This window comes from Antechinus flavipes, chromosome 6 (genome assembly GCF_016432865.1).
Source record: "Antechinus flavipes isolate AdamAnt ecotype Samford, QLD, Australia chromosome 6, AdamAnt_v2, whole genome shotgun sequence".
NCBI lineage: Eukaryota > Metazoa > Chordata > Mammalia > Dasyuromorphia > Dasyuridae > Antechinus > Antechinus flavipes.
Window position 1 is genome coordinate 106,126,905 of NC_067403.1, and position 18,883 is coordinate 106,145,787.

The 18,883-nt window shown below is 37.7% G+C and overlaps 1 protein-coding gene across 2 annotated transcripts in view; it reads left to right on the forward strand.

The window, feature by feature from the left end:
- The first annotated feature begins 141 nt into the window (after nt 1–141).
- Nucleotides 142–18,883, forward strand: part of GALNT7 (polypeptide N-acetylgalactosaminyltransferase 7) — a 194,121-nt gene continuing 175,379 nt past the window's right edge. For both annotated transcript variants that reach the window (XM_051965899.1, XM_051965898.1), the window contains exon 1: nt 142–357. In XM_051965899.1, the coding sequence (XP_051821859.1) occupies nt 232–357 (126 nt within the window). In that variant the 5' untranslated portion in view covers nt 142–231. The remainder of the gene's footprint in view (nt 358–18,883) is intronic.

The window sequence follows — 18,883 nt, forward strand, 5'->3', positions numbered from 1 at the left end:
GGCAGAGAGTGAGCGGGGAGGGCGGCAGCGATAGTACGGGAGGAGGGAGGGGAGAGGGAGGAGGAAGAGGAGGAGGAGGAGTGCAGCCCGAGGAGCAGGGCTGGAGGAGGGAGAGGGGGGTGGAAGGAGGAGGGAGGGAAAAAGCCGTGGTGGTGGCGGCGGCGGCTGCGCTGGGGCTGGTGTGTCTCCCGCTGCTGCTGCTGCCGCTGCTGCTGCTGCCACCGGAGGAAGATGAGGCTGAAGATCGGGTTCATCTTACGCAGTTTGCTGGTAGTGGGAAGCTTTCTGGGGCTTGTGGTGCTTTGGTCATCCCTGTCCCCCCGGCCTGACGGCCAGAGCCCGCTGAACGGGATGAGGGTGAGTGACCCGCGGCGGGGTGGGACCTGCAACTTGTGCGGGGGTTCGGCGCGTATGGTGGGAGGAGGGGGCGGCAGCTGGGGGATTCTTGGGGGGCTCTAGGAAAGTGGGTGGCTGTTCGCCGCAGCTCCGCAGGTGGTGCTACTGCTGCAGCCTTGGAGGCGGGGGGAAGCAGCTCCGGGGGTGCCCAAGCCCCCCGTAACACCCCTCCCTCCACTCACACCCAGACTGTGTGCAAGCATCGCCTCCTCCTCTCGGCCCTGCCCCGCCCCCCTCATCCTCCCCCCCTCCCATCCTCTAGCGCTTCCCCGCCCCCGGATTTCTCTAATGACACCGGGCGCTGCTGCTGCAGAAGTAGCGCCCGCCCGGGCAGCTTAGTTAGAGGGTGGGGGGAGGCAGGGCAAAAGGGTAGTCGGGGCTGGCGGTTGCAGCTGCCCGCCCGGCGCCCAGCACCCTTCTCTCCTGCGCCGTCCCGGCCCCGGCGCGAACCGGAGGCTGGTCCAGGCTGCGGCCTGCGGCGGCGGCGTCTGCAGGCCTGAGACGGCGGGGAGATGCTGCTGCCGCCGGGGCGCGTGGGCCGAGCCCCCAGCTGGCCGTCGCGTCCCGCTTCCCAGATTCCCGGGCTCACGTTCGGAGCCCGGCGCCCCCAGCTGCGCGCGCGCTCCGGGGAGGGGGGGAGGAGGAGACAGGGCTGCCGCGACTGCTGTTACTGCTGCCCGTCGCGCGGGATCAGGCTCTTATCGCTCCAGAGCCCTTGGCACCCCAGACTCACTACTCCCCACGGGGGATCAGGGGAATGGGTTGTCTGGACAGGCCTATTTCTCTCTCTCTCCTTGTTCTTCGAGAAAGGAGCTTTGGACCGAAGAACGGTCCTGGGGAATAACTGGAGGGGAGGGGGAACCTTTTCCTTTTTTGGGTGCCTTGGCCCCAACTTCTCTTTACGCCCACCGCTCCAGGTCCGGGCAACTGTAAGTCTTAGCTTCCCGGGTGAGCCTGTTTCCATTTGCAAAGGGAAGGGACGGGACGGATTGCCTGTGGGGGGTGAAAACGCGACTACCTCCTGCAAGGTTGCCTTGAGGCTGTGTACTGGAAGTGAAAGACTCTGTGTCTTGTTTGTACTGTTGTTTGCATGTTTTCTCCCCTTTTCGATTGTGAGCTCCTTGAAGGCAGGAGCTGTTTTCCCTTTTATTCCCTTCACCTGGATCAGTGATTTGCACACAGTAGGCACTTAATTGATCTCGGTCTGGTTTCCTTATGCCTCCCAACCCTGATTAGGAGCGGAGCTACCTGCTCTGAGCTCCTGTGAGGCTGGCGGCTCCCTTGGGGACACATTTGTCTGCCCGGCTGAAGGCGAGAGTGTTAGCTTTAACACTCGCTTGCTTTTGAGGGTTTAGTCAGACACCTTGAAACATTAGTTACAGAAAGCTATGCTCTACTTGGGAGGGAGCTGCCTGCAGCTGCTTCCCGCCGGTCGGTCTATCTAGTGGGAAAGTTGTATGGCACGTGCCTGATGCTATGTCTTGAAGCAGGTCATTCTGACCTCTACAGCTGAGCTAGCCCCTTTGGATGGCTTCACCAAATATGCTGACCCAATAGCATTGTTAATTTGATGTTTTTGAAAATGCGTGGTCAGACTGAGCCTTATGTTCAAGAGTAGGAAATTCAAGCTCTTGTCAGCATGCCTTGCTGCCCCTTGCACTATAAGCCCCCTCTGCCCTCCCCCCCTCCTTTGCAAAACTTCCCTTCCTCAGAGTCTTAGTGGCTCCTTGGCCTGAGGAAATTGAGGACTGGAATTATGGGAAAATTCCTAGAAGGAGAATCCTAAATCGAAGAAAGTGATTAGGCAAGTGGGAAGGTGTCATTTTTAAAAACGGTATTATAACACTATTTGTACTAGATATGCTGACTTTCAAAAGTTTATCTTTAAAAGGAAATTGGGTTATGATAATATACAATCAGTCTGTTTCAGGATAGACTCATTAAGATGAGGAATCAGAAAATAGAATAGTAAATTTAAATATAAAATAAAATATTTTGCCTTTTCTTGCCATTAAAGCTTAGAAGTGAAGGCAAAATTAATGTACTTTTGGCAGGAATTTTTATAATATTACAGTAGAATCCCTTTATGATGCCTTTAGAGGGAAAGCTTAACAAGAGGCCAATACCCACCTATATTAGCTGCTCTCAGATAATAACTCCAGAGGCCTTAATTTCTGAAGAGTATAGTTTTATAAACTCTTCTCCTGGTGCCTTCTCAGCCATAGACCCATTGTTTTGCATAGACCCATTGTTCAGTCAGTAAACATTTGTGAGTTACTATGTGCCTGGCACTATGCTACGTCCTGGGCATACAAAAAAAAAAAAAAAAAAAAAAAAGGACAAGACAGTTCCTGCTCTCAAGGATCTTAAAATCTTATGGAATAGTAATTGAAATTGTATGATGGGGTTGCTCTGTGTCAATAATATGTGGAGCTTATTTAGAGGGTGATCAGAAAATTTAGTGGTGGACCTTAGAGATCATAAAGTCCATTTTTTAAAAAGCCTTTTACAGATAAGGGAAATATTGTTGGCAGTTAGGGTTAGGGTTTGAACCCAGTTCCTTATTCCAAATCCTGTTTGCTTTTTATTATACTAGCTTCCTGATGTGATTTGACCCTTGGCCAACCTGAATCTGTAATGAGCTTTGTAATAAAAATTGAAAGGTGAAGGCGGATACAGTTTATTTTCTGAACCACTTTCAGTCCTAATCCAGAGTTAGTATAAATTCAGCTCTGGTTCCTAAATTTTAGAAAAGTCACTTTATTAATGATTAGTATAATCTCTTAAGTATTGATTTATGATGACTAATAACAACATAAGTAGAATGACTACATCTCTTAATCAATGACACACCTTACCTAAGTCATTCCATTCAAGGTGTAATTTCTGCATTTTGCCAAAGACATCAGCTTATTAAGCCTTCAAAATGTCATTAAAATTGAAAAGTTAAAACTCTTCAATTGGGTGCCCATTCAATGAGCTTGAACTGCAGATGTAAGCACTTCTTCAATCATGTAGGATTCTTGAGTGAAGAAACAAGTGTATTTTCCTCTTTTCCCCAAGAAAGTTGGTTACTGTCATTCATGAAAGCTGACTAGCTATTCCCTTTATGGTTTTAGCAATGCTAAGGATAGGATGGCAAGATAATTGAATTTAAATAATGCTTTAAATTTTTCAAAGTGCTTAGCTTAGGGACAGAATTTGAATTCAAATTCCATCCTTGCTACCCTCTGTATGTGAATGTTGTTTAACCTCTCTGTCAGCTAAAAGGGAAAGAAGTAGATAATAGGATCACAGCTTTAGAGATGGAAGTGACCTTAAAAAGTTAACAGTAGCCCAATCCCATAATGTTACAGATGGAGGAACTGAAATCTGGAGAGGTAAGTAGTCCCATGGTTGTGAGGGTAGCAAGTGACACCCATGGAGTTTGAATCCACTGGTTTTCCTTCTGTAATATGCTTTTTCAAGTGACCACTAAGGACCCTTCTGGCTGTGTCTGTTATATTGTCTAACTTAAGCCTCACAGCAGTCCTATTAGTTGAAGTAGGTGTTACAGATATTTTTTCTATTTTACAAATAAGAGCACTGAGGCTCAGATAGTGACTTAGCCATAGTCAGATTTGGGATTTGAACTCATCTTCCCATCTTTCCCAGACTTACTTATGCCCAATACATTTTCTCAAGAATCCCCATCGTGAATTCCTGAAAGTGAACTTTGAGTTGTTTGCCCTTGTCAGTAGAGGACAAGAGCTGCCAAGGGTACACATCTGGCAGTTTTACAAGTGTGAAAAATTCACTTAGAATTATTAAATAAATAAAAGTCCTTCCCGGGCTGACACCCGGCTTTAGCCCAGAGTGAATTATTATGGTTGAGTTATAAGACTCTGAAAATAGAAGTTTATAATGGAAATGTTGACAGACTTTCGACTTCAGCAGTTCTGCTATAATAAATTGAGTACCAGTGAAGTTACAATGCTAACTGAGGTTTCCTTCTATTTGCAGTCAAGGCTCCTTTCTAGCAACTAAAAGTATGCAGGGTCAGGCGTCATGAAGCTTATTCAGGAACTGCCTTGAGTTCTAGATCATTTATTCGATAAAAGAGCTAATTCAGATTTGAAAGGAATACATAGTATTCTTACTCATTAGAGCTGGATCAATTATCGGTAGTGCTTGTAAGGTGAGACTAAAAAAAGAAATCCCTTTGTTGGATAATGTTCAGTTGTAACCTGAAAAACTGACCTTGGCCCTAACGTTTTGTTTGAAATGGAAACTTTTTTCAAATATCCTTGGTTTTACAGGTGTTGCCCATTTTCGAAGGGTCTGAATTATCGCCACCATCCTTCCAGTTCTCCAGGCTTGAAATGATTGGCATTTTTTTTTTAATATATGTATATTCTTCTGTCCCTTTCTACCCTTGTTAGCTTGTGCTTTTATTACTGTGGTAGGCTCCATATATGCTGGCTACTGGCTATATACAGTCTTGCCCCCCTTCTACTCTAAACTATCAGTGTTCACCAGTGCCAGAATAATCTCCCTAAAATATTGTCCCTACTTGCTTAACAACCTTCAACCTATGTCTTATCCATCAAAGTCTAAATTCCTCAATTTATTGCTAAAGACCCTACAACTTCGGACTTGATCACTTTCAATCGAGCCAGCCCTCGTGACCATCTTCTCATAGCTCATATTCACTCATGAATCTTGATCTTGGCTCATACTTTTCTTCCTTCGTCCTCTTACCCTTCGGTTGATATTCTTTAAGACTTAGCTGATTATTCATCTTTTGTGAAATAATATTTATTATGAATTCTTTTTTTCTGTCTTTATATTCTCTTTTTAAAATTTTTAAAATATATTTTATTCTATTTTATAATAACTTTATATTGACAGAATCTATGCCAGGGTAATTTTTTTACAACATTATCCCTTGCACTTGAATTCTTAGTTGTGTGTGTCTTGTGTGTATACAGAAGTATTCTCATGCTTTTTATTTGATCTATCTAGCTATAAGCTAATTCCAACCCAAGAGAGAGGAGCCATGCTTTTTTAATATCTTCAGTAGCACAGTTCCAAGCGCATAGTTTAGGTGTACATTTTAATTTAGAATAAAGTGTGTAATCACTGTTTTCTCCCCCACAATTCTCAAATGTAGAAGGTATCTTAGAGATGGACTTGTCAAGTGTTGAAGCTACTAACACTAGAAATATATTGCTTATCTCATTTGATTCTTACAGCCACCATGTAAATTAGGGTCATAACACAATTTTATAGATAAGGAGATTGAAGTTCATAGAAATTAAGTGTCTTCAACAGAGTTGCCCAGATAAGTGCCAGAGACAGCACACAAATCCAATTAGTCACTCCTGACACCAAGTCTCATGCTCTTGGTTATTTACAACAAGCTTCATCTCCTTTGGTTTCTTAAATTTGTACTTTTCACCGAATAACTCCGTTTATTTGCATTTGTGTTCTATTAATCAGACATTATTTAAGTAGGTGTGGATACATAATAGGTTACCTAATACATTTTACTCCAAAAACTTATTAAATTAATAAAATGAAGGGCAGCTAATTGATGCAGTGGATAGAGCACTAGCCCTAAGTCAGGAGGACCTGAGTTCAAATGTGGCCTCAGGCAAGGCACTTAACCCCAATCGCCTCAGCAAAAACAAAACAACAAAACACAAAACAATAAATTAACTTTTGTTTTCCAGATATTGGGGAACTGGATACTGGGGGATTGAACATAAAGAGACTTCTTTGCCCTAAGTGCTTGCATTCTAATGAGCAGAGAGTGGGCAATTAAAAGTAGTAACCTAGGATGTGAGTTTGGATCTGTGGAGTCACAGGGATACTGAAATGATTTGCTGACAGTTAATTGTCCAACCCTTTCCAGGTTACTAGTAGTATGTTGATTTGATTATAGTGCCCAACAAGAGATGAAAAGTGAAGGGATATTGAAGGTATGTGCAGAAAGAAACCTTGGATAGCAAGGTGGGATATAAAGGTAGAAGCATGGACTGATATTTGGGGCCACCTCATAGAGGTCAAGAACTAGTTTTCTCTGATTTTAGTGCCAAGATAAGTAATTTAATTTCTCTAAAAGAGACATGGAGACATCAATATGGAGGTTTTTGCTGCTCCAGGTACAGAGAAACTGCCATTGAGTTGACCTGGGTTTATGAGGACACCGAAGTGAACCTCCAAATTCTGCCATTTATTAGTACTGCATTTTCCCATTCTACCTGAGTCCAAGTATAGTTTAACAAATGTATTTTCCAAATGGTGAACCCGGAATAGGTACCAGTTCATGGGTCTCTCTTTTATATTTATCATCTTTGATACTGTTTACTTACCAATAAACTTTTTAAAGGTTATAAAAAAGTCTAATATTATCTTAAACTGTGATCTGGTTTAGACAAATAAAATGCAAATGATGTCATGGCAATATACAAACAATTGATGAAAGACTGATAGAGGCCAATAGAAAGGGTTTGGAATGGCTCCTAAAACATTGGTTTCAAAATCAGCAACAAGATGAATAAAAGAATTATTGAGCTAAAGTGAGAGTTCACAATTCTTACAATGTCAGGTAAGCTGCAATCCCAGGATAGTGGTTGTGTTGGGGTTACAATGTGGGCTGAAACTTTGTAAACTGACACATGGGAAAATAAGTTTTAAAAGAAATTTTAGAGGTTTAGCAAAGACTAGAGGTGAACAGGTCATACATAATTCAAATATTGATTTGATTTTACCTTGCTAATTTGTTCCAAAGAAAGAGATCCATGTGGAGGAAGGAATGAATTAGTGGGTGGTGATAGTGAATTTTTTTTTAAACGGCATCAATAAAAGATTTTATTCACATAAATTCAGGAGCCACAAGCAAGTCAATTTATTGCCTTGTTAGAATTAATATACAACTAAAGAGATATGCTGTGTATATTGGAATAGGTTCATATACAATCCTTTTTTGTTCCTTATATATTCAAATATTTGTGTTTGATTAAATTCATAATAAAAAAAGGAATTTTTTTTAAAATCCTGATTTCTGATTTGCTTGAGGTTCATCATGAACACAGACCCCAGACAACACATTTTGAGCATTTCCTGTATCCAGAAAACCTTTGATTTAACCTTAATAATTGTTATTTAATTGCATGAAATAATAATTTAGCATCAATAATTAATCCTCCAAGATTAACCACTGAGAATAATACTGTAAAGCAGAGCAGTAGAGTAGGAAGGAGATTGAATTGGATCAGAAGACTTGTATTCAAATCCTATCACTACATAATATAGTACAAGTCACTTAAAATATTTTAGCCTTCTCTGTAACATTGGGGATGTGGGAGTGTGAGGAGGTTACTCTAGATTCCAGCTTTTTAAACTGTAATTTTTATTATTATTATTATTATTATTATTATTATTACTGAGGCAATTGGGATTAAGTGACTTGCCTAGGGTCACACAACTAGGAAGCATTAAAATTGGCTCCTTCTGACTTCAGGACTGGTACTCTATCTACTGCACCATTTAGCTGGCCCCTCACCTGTAATTTTTGACCTCATGTGAGGTCTTGTAACAATGTGGGAGTTGTAAATTTGTGATTATCAGTAATTGTTTGATTTGTATGCCTATTATATGTATATATGTTTTAAAATACCTAAGTAGAAAGCATAGACTTACAAAGAAAACTGACTATATTGAAAGTCATTTATCAAAACATTAAAAATAAAAATATTTAAAAAGTATTCTTGGACTCCCAAGACATCCCAAGATATATCAAAGTCAATGATCTTCAATGAATGGTTGCTAAGAGGATCAATTTATTATTCTATAAGTAAAACTAATGAGTTATATCAATTTTTAAAAACTGCTACCTGAATTTAAAGCTATTGGGGCAGGTGGATAATTCAGTGGATAGAGTTTAGAACCTGTCTCTGAGACCCTGAGTTCAGATGAGCTCTTTGGCACTTACTAGGTCTATGGCGGTGAGTTTATCACTTACCCTTGTTCTCAGTTTCCTCATTTATAAAATGAGCTGGACAAGGAAGGGCAAACCAATCCACTGTCTTTGCCAAGAAAGCCCAAATGGGGTCATGAACATTTGAGCTCAACTAAAAGACATAGATTTAGGTGTATTGTTCCCTTTGGGGAGGGTGTATGGAAGGGGTAGTTTCAACAATTTAGGCAAATTTTTATCTTTGAACGGAACATGAAAGTCACAAAATGACTAAATTCTCCTCCTTCCCCACTCCCCACCTCTGTTTTCCTTTAGAGAAAACAGTATTGGATTCTCAAGTCTAGAAGACTTGACCTTAAGCAGTATGCTGATTTCTCATCCTCTTGGGGGTCTGCATTTTCTTCTTTGATTTTGTGGATAAGAATTTCCCTGTTTCCTGGAGGGGAGGCTAGCAGGGAAAGGAGTGGAAAATGATGTTACCCTGAAGATAGTGAGAGGTTGATAGCCGTGTTGTGGTTTATCCTAGATTCTGGAAGAGAATCTCATCTGCAGGGAGGGGATTTAAGAGAAGGAGGGCTGTGCAAGGTCACCTGCCTCCCTTTCCCCTTCAGAATTATATGGGTCCAAGGTCCAGATAGAGATCAAGCTGGTTAGCAGGTGAAGAGTAAATATCAGCCACAGTACTAATAATTTCCCTCCCTCTCTATAAATAGGACCCATTGTGTCTAATGGTAGAGGAGGGAGGGAAGGGGGAAAAAAGAAATTTACATAACTTTATAATATATTTACAAGGAAGAGCAAGTTGTACATATTAGATTTACAGTTTCATGTGCAGTCATCTGTTTTTGTTATGTTATGAAAATGCTTATTCCAAAAATTAGAAATATGGAAAAATAAAGAGTTTGAGCTTTTGTTTTTGGCATATGTGTTAAAATGGGTAGGGAGGGGTGGGGTTGTGGTTTAGGAGAATCCACCACCATTTCAGAAGCTGCAGCATATATGCCAAGGCACCTGGCCCATATAATACCCAATCCATGACCTTAGCCTCATTAGCCCTTGCTTGTCACTTGAGCTAATCAGCTAGAATAACTAACTCAGCTAATAAGGAGGTTGATGAGGAACAGTTTCATAGGCTTTAAAAAAAAAAAAAAGATTATTGAAGATTAAAAAAAACTAATTAAGAAATAATTTTAAAAAGAACTAATCTCTTTAAAAAAAGTTCTTTTGTAGAAATTATATGCTTGAGCAATATTTTGTTAGTTGAGCCACATGGCACGTTATAGGTAGTAGTGATCTTTGGTTTCCTATGTGGATTAGATCTATTTCTCGTGTGCCATTCAATTTGCAATGTGATGCCTTCCTTTTTTGTGACCTGATAAAAACCTAAAATTTAGGACTGGGGAAAGATCTTTCTCTAGAAAACACGAGGCAGTTTTTAACATAAAGAAATGCTACTTGGCCTATTACTTAAGAAGGAAGGGGGAAAATGGCCACCTTTTCCACTTAACATTTAAGTAATCAAAGTTTTATTTTTCCTTGGAGATTGTTGTGTTCCCTGTTCCTTTTTCCTCCCTTGCCTACGGGGAATAAGGCACCTAAATTAATTGTAGTAAAACTCATATGCCCCTGAAGGTGAATGGGAAGCACCTACTGAAAGCTTAAATCTTGTTGGAGAGGAAAATGCTCTCCTAGTTTCACTTACTAGACATCTTGAATATTTGAAAATATTAAATGCTCCCAATTTGTCTTCCTTTACAGAGTCCCTACTGGGTTTTCCAGCCTTTATACCCGTTCTCCAGCATTGCTTCTGAGAAGGCATTTAAACATGCCAATAGGGAAACCTGATTCAGTTCACTGAGTACCAGAACTGGTGCACTGAAACTTGAAGAAAAAATTAACTTTGCATTATCTAATTAGGCTCATAGAACTGTTGCAGAACTCCCTTATTTCCCAAATCTAGAAGGTACAATTAAATTCCATATTACATCAATACCAACTAGCCTGCTAATAGGCTTCCAAAGCAAAGTGATTTGAATATGTGATTGCCAAGGATATTTAAAATTGGATGAATTGAAATTAAATTATATACCGTAGGGAACTGTGCTGGATGTGACCAGACTAGGAGATAATCAGTCATCTTGTATACTTCTTGACTTTAAGAATATATCAGGCTCCCTTGAGGTATTCTGGCATTATAAATTAGGGTGTTTAGCAATTATCTGATTTGATATATGGTGACATTAGCTTGTTATGGTTCTCATTGGGAGGAAAAGTTTTTTGTTTAGTGGTATAGAACACATATTGGTGGCCATATATTTTAGTATTTCAAGGATATAATGTCATCAAAATGACGATTCCTTCCACCGGCACAGATTGTAACCCCTTTATTATTTAGTAGATAGTTTTACAGAGTTTCCAGGGCCAAAAAATCGATCTACTTGTCTGTGACCAACCTGATGGTGATCAATTCTGAACTCTGCCTTAGGCCCTTGGACAACAGAGATGTAATTAATCACCATCACCTGTATGCAAAGCATTGGCAACTTGGTACGATGTCCAGAACGGAATTGAGTGACTATAGCAGCTGATAAAGAGAGAGAGATTTTTACGCACACACATATATACACATATATATGTATAGAGTTTTACACACACACACACATCTCAATATATCATTTTAAGGTATGCCAAGTGCTACATATGTGTGTGTATCTCATTTTAAGCTGTGTCAAGTGCTATATATGTGTGTGTTTGTATATATACATGTGTATGTATATATGTGCACATACATAAATAATTAAAATTTAAGATGTTCCAAGTGCTATATATGTGTGTGTTGTGTATATATGTATATTTATACATACATGTGTGTATACATGCATGTGTATGTGTGTATATACAATTTTAAGGTGTGCCGAGTGCTATATATGTGTGTGTGTGTATGTGTATATACATATGTGTATACACACATATATCTCAATATATCATTTTAAGGTGTGCCAAGTGCTACGTGTGTGTGTGCATGTGTATCTCATTTTAAGCTGTGTCAAGCTCTATATATGTGTGTGTTTGTGTGTATATATACATACGTGTATATATGTGTGTGCATATACCTAAATAATTAAAATTAATAAAATTTTAAGATGTTCCAAGTGCTATATATGTGTGTGTTTGTGTGTATACATATATTTATACATACATGTGTGTATACATGTATGTGTATTGTGTATATATAATTCTAAGGTGTGCCAAGTGCAATATATATGTGCATGTGTGTATGTGTATAATTATACATACATGTGTGTACATGCATGTATATGTGTGTGTGTGTAATTTAAAGGTGTGCCAAGTGCAATATATATATGTGTGTGTTTATATATGTGATATATGTATATGTACACATATCATATATATATATATTATCTTAGGTTGTGCCAAGTGCTATATACATGTGTATGTGTGTATAAATAAAAAATTTTAAGGTGTGCCAAGATATATATATATATAATTTTAAGGTGTGTCAAGCGCTATATATGTGTGTATGTATGTGTGTATATGTATATGTGTGTATGTGTGTGTATATATATATATATGCTCTCTATAAGAGATTTTTATATATATTGTATAATTATATTATATATTATTATTTATTATAAATTATATATTTATTATATATTATTGTAATGTATTATATATTATATAATATAATCACATATATATATATATTTATGCATATATATATATATACATACACACACACACACACACACATATATATATATATATATATATATATATATCGTTTTAAGGTGTGCCAAGCACTTTAGTTATATTAACTCATTTGAAAATCCATAATCACTGGCACTGTGTGATGAGGCATTGGGAGAAGCCATATAAATAGACATAAATATGTGCTGATTAAAATGTAGGGATGGCTTTTACAAGATAAAAAAGATGAATTGTATAAATGTTAATCGAGAAATAACACACTTCTGTGTCGGATGATACACTGGGTCTGTCAGCATGGCTGTTTTTGAAATAGCCTTCTTAGGCTATCCCTCTCCTGACTTCAAGTTGTCTTGTAGAAAACACTTGTTCTAGAATAAAATCCGATAGAGTTTTCTTGTTTCACAAGCAGATGTTCTCTTTGATGTGAGCAAGGTATGAGGAGCTCTTACAAATGGGCACAGGCCTAATTATTTCTTGGAATATTTCCTTGCATCAAGAATTCAGCTGTGCAAAAGGGTTCTTGACATAAATCTTTTTAGGAAAACTTGAATGTAGAAAGACAAAAATGTGGGGAATGAGGGGGATCCATCAGTTTGATGCTCCTGGGAAATGGGTTGTGTGACTTTAAGAATCAATTGTCTTTATTATTCATTTTTGTCTGACTTGATTTCATAATCCCATTTGGGATTTTCTTGGTAAAGATACTGGTATGTTTGCCATTTCCTTCCTCAATATGTCCCCATTTTACAGATGAGGAATTAAGATTGGATTTGAACTCAAATCTGACTTAGACCTAGTACTCTATCTATTGCATCACTCTAGTATTCCTTATTTTAATATCTATGTTCGATTGATTATAAAAATAGCATTTTGAACCAAATCTTTACTGTTGCCCCAAATTATTGGCCTGCCTTAGTAAAGTATAATAAATAAATAGGCATGAGTAAAGATTGGAACTTATCCCTCTTATAAGTATTTTGTCTGGACATGAAAAATGGGAAAAGAAAATAGTTTGGGTGAAAAGGGGGAGTAGTACTTTGCTTGTCCTTGAGATTTTGCATTTTATAGAGAATTATATAAAGAAAACCCTTTACTTAAACACTTACAAAGTATATTTGGAGGGGCAGCTAGGTGGCTCAGTGGATAGAGCACTAGCCCTGAAATCAGGAGAACCTGAGTTCAAATGTGATCTCAGACACTTAATACTTACTAGCTATGTGACCCTGGACAAGTCACTTAATACCAATTGCCTCAGCAAAAAATAAAATTAAAAAAAATACACACACACACATATGTAAGATGGAAACACACTGCTTATACATTAAAAAAATCAATGAAACTTTGGGATTAATAATGGTGAAAATATATCTTTGCAGACAATGACCTAATTTATACAGAATGAATTTTGTGGTCTCTTGACCAGATTAAATAACTTTTCTTTTTCAAGACTTTTGTCCCACTGGGAAACAATTTTGATGATGTTTTCAAGGGCAGTTAGCTTCTAGCTTCTCAAGTTTTGTACTATTGCCTAGAATTCAGGCACACAAGACCCCATTAGGAGGTCTGAATAAGTAACAATTTTTCAAAATTAAATAACCCCTGCAGAACTGCGCTTTCGGTCTCTGCGGTAGCATAGGCCATATGCTTTGTAGCATTTGCTACCTCTACAATCTATGTCATGGCTTTCAATCTCTTTTGAAAGAGAGCATTAAAAAAAAATAGCAGAACACAACAATAACCCTCTTCAGGTCTCTCCTAACTCTTGCCAGGGTGATTTAAAATGAATAAAAAATCCATTAGATTTTTGGCAAATAAGCTATGATACTATCGTTCCACTCTCTCAATTATGGTACAGAATAAATGACTACAAAATGATTTTTAGAGTAATGGAATGGAAATGCTGAAAATCTCATTGCTTTACACATGCATATTTTTCTGCTGGAGTAGATTGTTTAGTTTTCAAACTTAAGAGAAGACTGACAAGGTCGGAGGGTCCCAAACTGTGGCCTTTTAAATGCTGATTTTAACAGAAGTGGTGGAAAAAATGAATGTAAGACCCATGTCCCTATTCAACACCTTGGTAAAAACTGTGATAATGACTCTAATTTAGGTCACACTTGGCTGTTACATATGTGCTGTCTAATTAGACACACTCCCCATACTTCCTTGACCTTAGGCAGTTCATACAAATAGAATTACCCTGATTTGAGGGTACCCTGCTTTGAAATAGAGAAACTGAGGCTTAGAGAGAGAAAGTGATTGCTCAGAGTCACCCAATACGTGGCAGAGAGTTCCAGGTTTTTGGATTCCAATTTCAGCTCTCTCCCCACTCTATCCTGCCAAAAGAAGTAACTTTTATCCCTAATGTGTCAAAAGAACTTTGCTGGGGGATTGTGTCTGTCTTGTGATTCATTCAGAAATAAGTTAGATTCTTGCAGCAGTTTCCCCAATCCATTTGTAATATTCTAAGTATTATTTTGGAATTTCTTCAATTTTGGAAACCTAACAGCATAATTTATGGCGATGAGTGGGGACTGCGCCCATTTTTCTTGTGTTAGAGATTCTTAACCCTTTTTTAAAAAATCAAACCATGAGGAATCTGTGTGTGGATTTCAGGGAGTCTATGAACTTAGATGGAAAAAAAAAGTATTTTTATTTTCACTTATCTGTAACTGAAAGTTAACATTTCCTTCAGTTGTGAGTGTAGGTAAAAACATAATTCTGACAAGGAGTCCAAAAATGTTAAGAACCTCTGTTTTACAAGCAGATGATATACCCTTGGCCTTAGTATAGTAATAGTGTGAAGACTTGAGTTCAAATCAACCTCAGATACTTATTAGCTGAGGGACCCTGACAAGATACTTAACTCTTGTCTCTGTTGCCTCATCTGTAAAATTAGACTAATAATGTCACCTGCCTCTCAGGGTTGTATGGATCAAATGATAATAATTGTAAGATGTTTTGAAAGTCTTGCAGCATTATATAAATACTATTATTTGAAAAAAGCTGTACCAGACCTAAAACTATAAAGCAGCAGTCATCAAAACCATTTGGTACTGGCTAAGAAAGAGAGTTAGTTGATCAGTGGAATAGGTTAGGTTCATAAATCAACGACTAATAATCTAGACCCCAGCTTCTGGGGTAAGAACTCATTATTTGACAAAAATTGCTGGGAAAATATTATTTATTATCAGTAGCCAAAGTAAGAATTAAAATAATATTAATGAGTTATATTAACTTTTTGTTAAAATGATTGAATATATTAAGATGACTGAAATTCATTTTTTTATTAAAATAGTTTAATTACCCCCCCCATTTTCTTACATACATATATTATAAGGGATTTTTTCTTTTTTTTATCTTTGTATTAAGTGCCAAGAACTTAACTTTTTTTTTGTTATTTTTTCATGAAAATGTGGGGATTTCAAACTGAAACAAGTATTTCTTACAATGTACAGGATTTGATTTGAAAGTTTTCTTATGTACATATATTATAAGTAAATTTTTTGGTAACAAATGCTGTGAACTTGACTTTTTAAAAAAAGTTACTTGTCATGGGAGGGTGGGGATGTCCAACTGAAACAAGTATTTCTTAGAATGGATATGACTTAATTTGAAAGTTTTCTTATGTACATATAAGTGATTTTTTTTTTTTGTTTGTTTTGTTATCAAATGCTGTGAACTTGACTTTTAAAAGTTATTTTTCATGGGAGAGTGAGGATGTCTAACTGAAACAAGTATTTCTTAGAATGTACATGATTTGATTTGAAAGTTTTCTTGTGTGTGTATATATATTATAAGTGAATTTTTTTGGTAACAAATGCTGTGAACTTGACTTTTTAAAAAAAGTTACTTGTCATGGGAGGGTGGGGATGTCCAACTGAAACAAGTATTTCTTAGAATGTATATGACTTGATTTGAAAGTTTTCTTATGTACATATAAGTGATTTTTTTTTTTATCAAATGCTGTGAACTTGACTTTTAAAAATTATTTTTCATGGGAGGGCGGGGATGTCCAACTGAAACAAGTATTTCTTAGAATGTGCATAACTTGATTTGAAAACTTAGAATATAAATTTGTGTAAGCCATATGTGGCTATCACACACTCTATCTGTATACCTAAGTATGTGGATAGATGAATGGATAAACGAATAGGTAGTCTTGTAACTCCAGTTATAATTAACTTGAAAAGCATTTCGGTTCTAAGGGTTGCAGTTACAAGTGGAAAAATGTGCCGATGCTACCCCAAAAGTGGGGTGAAATAAGTGCATGCTGAGAGACGATGTTCAGGGTTGTTTTTTCATGTGGATTGTTTGACCATTGGAGGAAGGTTTCAATTAACCTGGCTTCCTTTTACTTTCCGTGAGCTGCTGCAGGATTCCTGCCAGACACCGTTATTTGAGCAGTCGGAGGCCCCACCAATGAATGATAAGCTCTGAGAAATAGCTTTGTACAGGGCCCAGTGTTGTTTCATACAGGGCAGCTGTCCTGTTTGACCTCTTCTCAATTAACTCATAACAGCAGAGAAGCAAAGTAAATGTGGAAAGCTTTGCCACGTCTTACAAAACAAACAACCCCCCCTCCCCCAAAGCAACCCCAGAACAAAACCAGAAGCCCTTACATAGCAGGCTGCTCCCAAGCTTATCCCAGTTTGGATAGACCAATGCAGGGCCGTCCTAGGGAGAGGAAGCCTGTCCTGTGAAGTGAGCACTTCCTGCTGGTGTACAACTCTGATAAAATGCTGAAATAATAGCTCACGGGAAGCTATTGAAAATAAGCCCTACAGAGGTCCTCCTTTTATTATGGAAAATGATAAACACTGTGGACTAAGGAGCTAGGCCAGATATTCTAAGGGGCACAGTATGCTTAGATTTGTTTTCTAACTGAAAACTAAAATCTAGTCTTCCATTAATTTAAAGGTGATCTAAATTCCTTTTGGATTTTTTTTTTTTTTTGAGACAGTGTTCATTTCCCTTTCCTCTGAGACCCTGTCCTCTTTTTCCTGATCGATTTGTGGGGTTTGATATTGTAATCATTCCCAGCGGGTGCTCAGTGTAAAATGGCTTCCATGGAGGATTTTATTTTTGTTTTAAGATTGTATTATAGTTCATGTTGATGGTTGGAAACCAAGCCTGGAAAATAGCATGTTGCCTCCAAATCGTAAACCTCACTTACTGCACAATTTTCTAAGGGAGCTACCTGGAGGAGTTGCATTTTCTGAATATAGCCACCTTTGCTAATGAAAGATAATTGAAGCTCTTCAGCTGCATTTTTGTTTTATTATTTTCCTAAGCTGGTGCTTGTGATGGGCCTACACAGAAAAAAGAACCTTATTTCTTTTTTTCTTAAAGAGTCCCAATAAATAATGATTCTTTGTTGATTCTGACCCAGTTATCTATTCTAATATACCCTCTTCCTCTGAACCATACCACCACCAACCAGGCATTTGGGAAAAAAAAACAGAAAAAAAACTTATAAGCAAAAATACAAGTCTTAAAACCATTTTTAAAACATAAAAAGGTTGAGTAGCAAGCAGAAATCTAATATTTAGAACAGGGGTTCTTAATCATTTTTGTGTCATGGACCCCTGGGGCAGTATGGCTTATGAATTATATTTTTATTTTTTTGTTTTAAATATTTTGTATTTCTCTCAATTACAGGTAAACAAAAATTTTAATAATTAAAAATTTTTTTTGTTTCATATTATCATCCTTTTTCCTATCTCCTTGAAAAGGCAGGCAATTTGATATAGATTATGCATAATGTTTTAAAGGTGTGAAATAAAACAAGAAAGAGTACAAAATTAATTATGTTGAAGTATATGAAAACACTAAAATTATATTGAAATATACAAAATACATACACAAGTGAGGTCGTGTTCCCCAGACTAAAAACCTCTATCTTAAGCTCAGTTATTATGTCACAGAATGCTTAGTAGTCTCATGAAGTAGACTGACCAAATATTATAACCATTTTACAAAAGAAAGAAATTCAGGTACAGATTAAGTGATTTTTAAGTTTCAACTCAAGTAATCTCCCTTCAGATTCCTATAGTATTGGGTGTTTTTGTTTAATTAATAGACTTTTAGGTTTGGAATGTATTTAGGGATTTCTGTAAAAATCTATTATTTTCAGAAACATTTCCCACAAGATAGACTTTCAGCCTCTGCTTGACCATTTCCATTTGCAGGGAAGTCACTTTCCATTGCACCCCCCTTCCCAAATGCCTACTCTATTTTACTGTGATAGCTTCAAGTATTAAAATCCTTTTTTATAAATTCAACCTTGATAGTTAAGGTTGAGAAGATATTCAATCAATATTCATTGATTAAGTACCTACTTTGTTAGGGGCCAAGCATGGGAGGAACAAAAGCAAAAAAGGAAATGAAGGGGGCAGTTTTTATGGGAGAAACAGCACATGCACAAAAATATAAATAAATATAGGTTGTTTTTTTAAATGCAAGATGAGGCATTGTGAAAGGGCTAGTGTAGAAGAGTGTATTTGTGCCAATATTTGAAGGAAACAAAAGATCCTAAGGGCCAGGGAGAGGGAGAGTATTCTAGTTAGGGGAAAAAATAACTTCTAGATGAACAAAGCCAGTGTGGCTGCAACATAGAATTCATAAAGAGTAATCAGCCTGGAAAGATAGGTTAGAGCCAGGATGTGAATGATTTTCAGAATCAAGTAGAAGAATTAATTTTGATCCTAGAGGTAATAGGAAGCTATTGGAGATTAAAGAGCAAGAGACTGGTCAAAATGGTCGATTAGGCAAACCATTTGGCAGCTCTGAGGA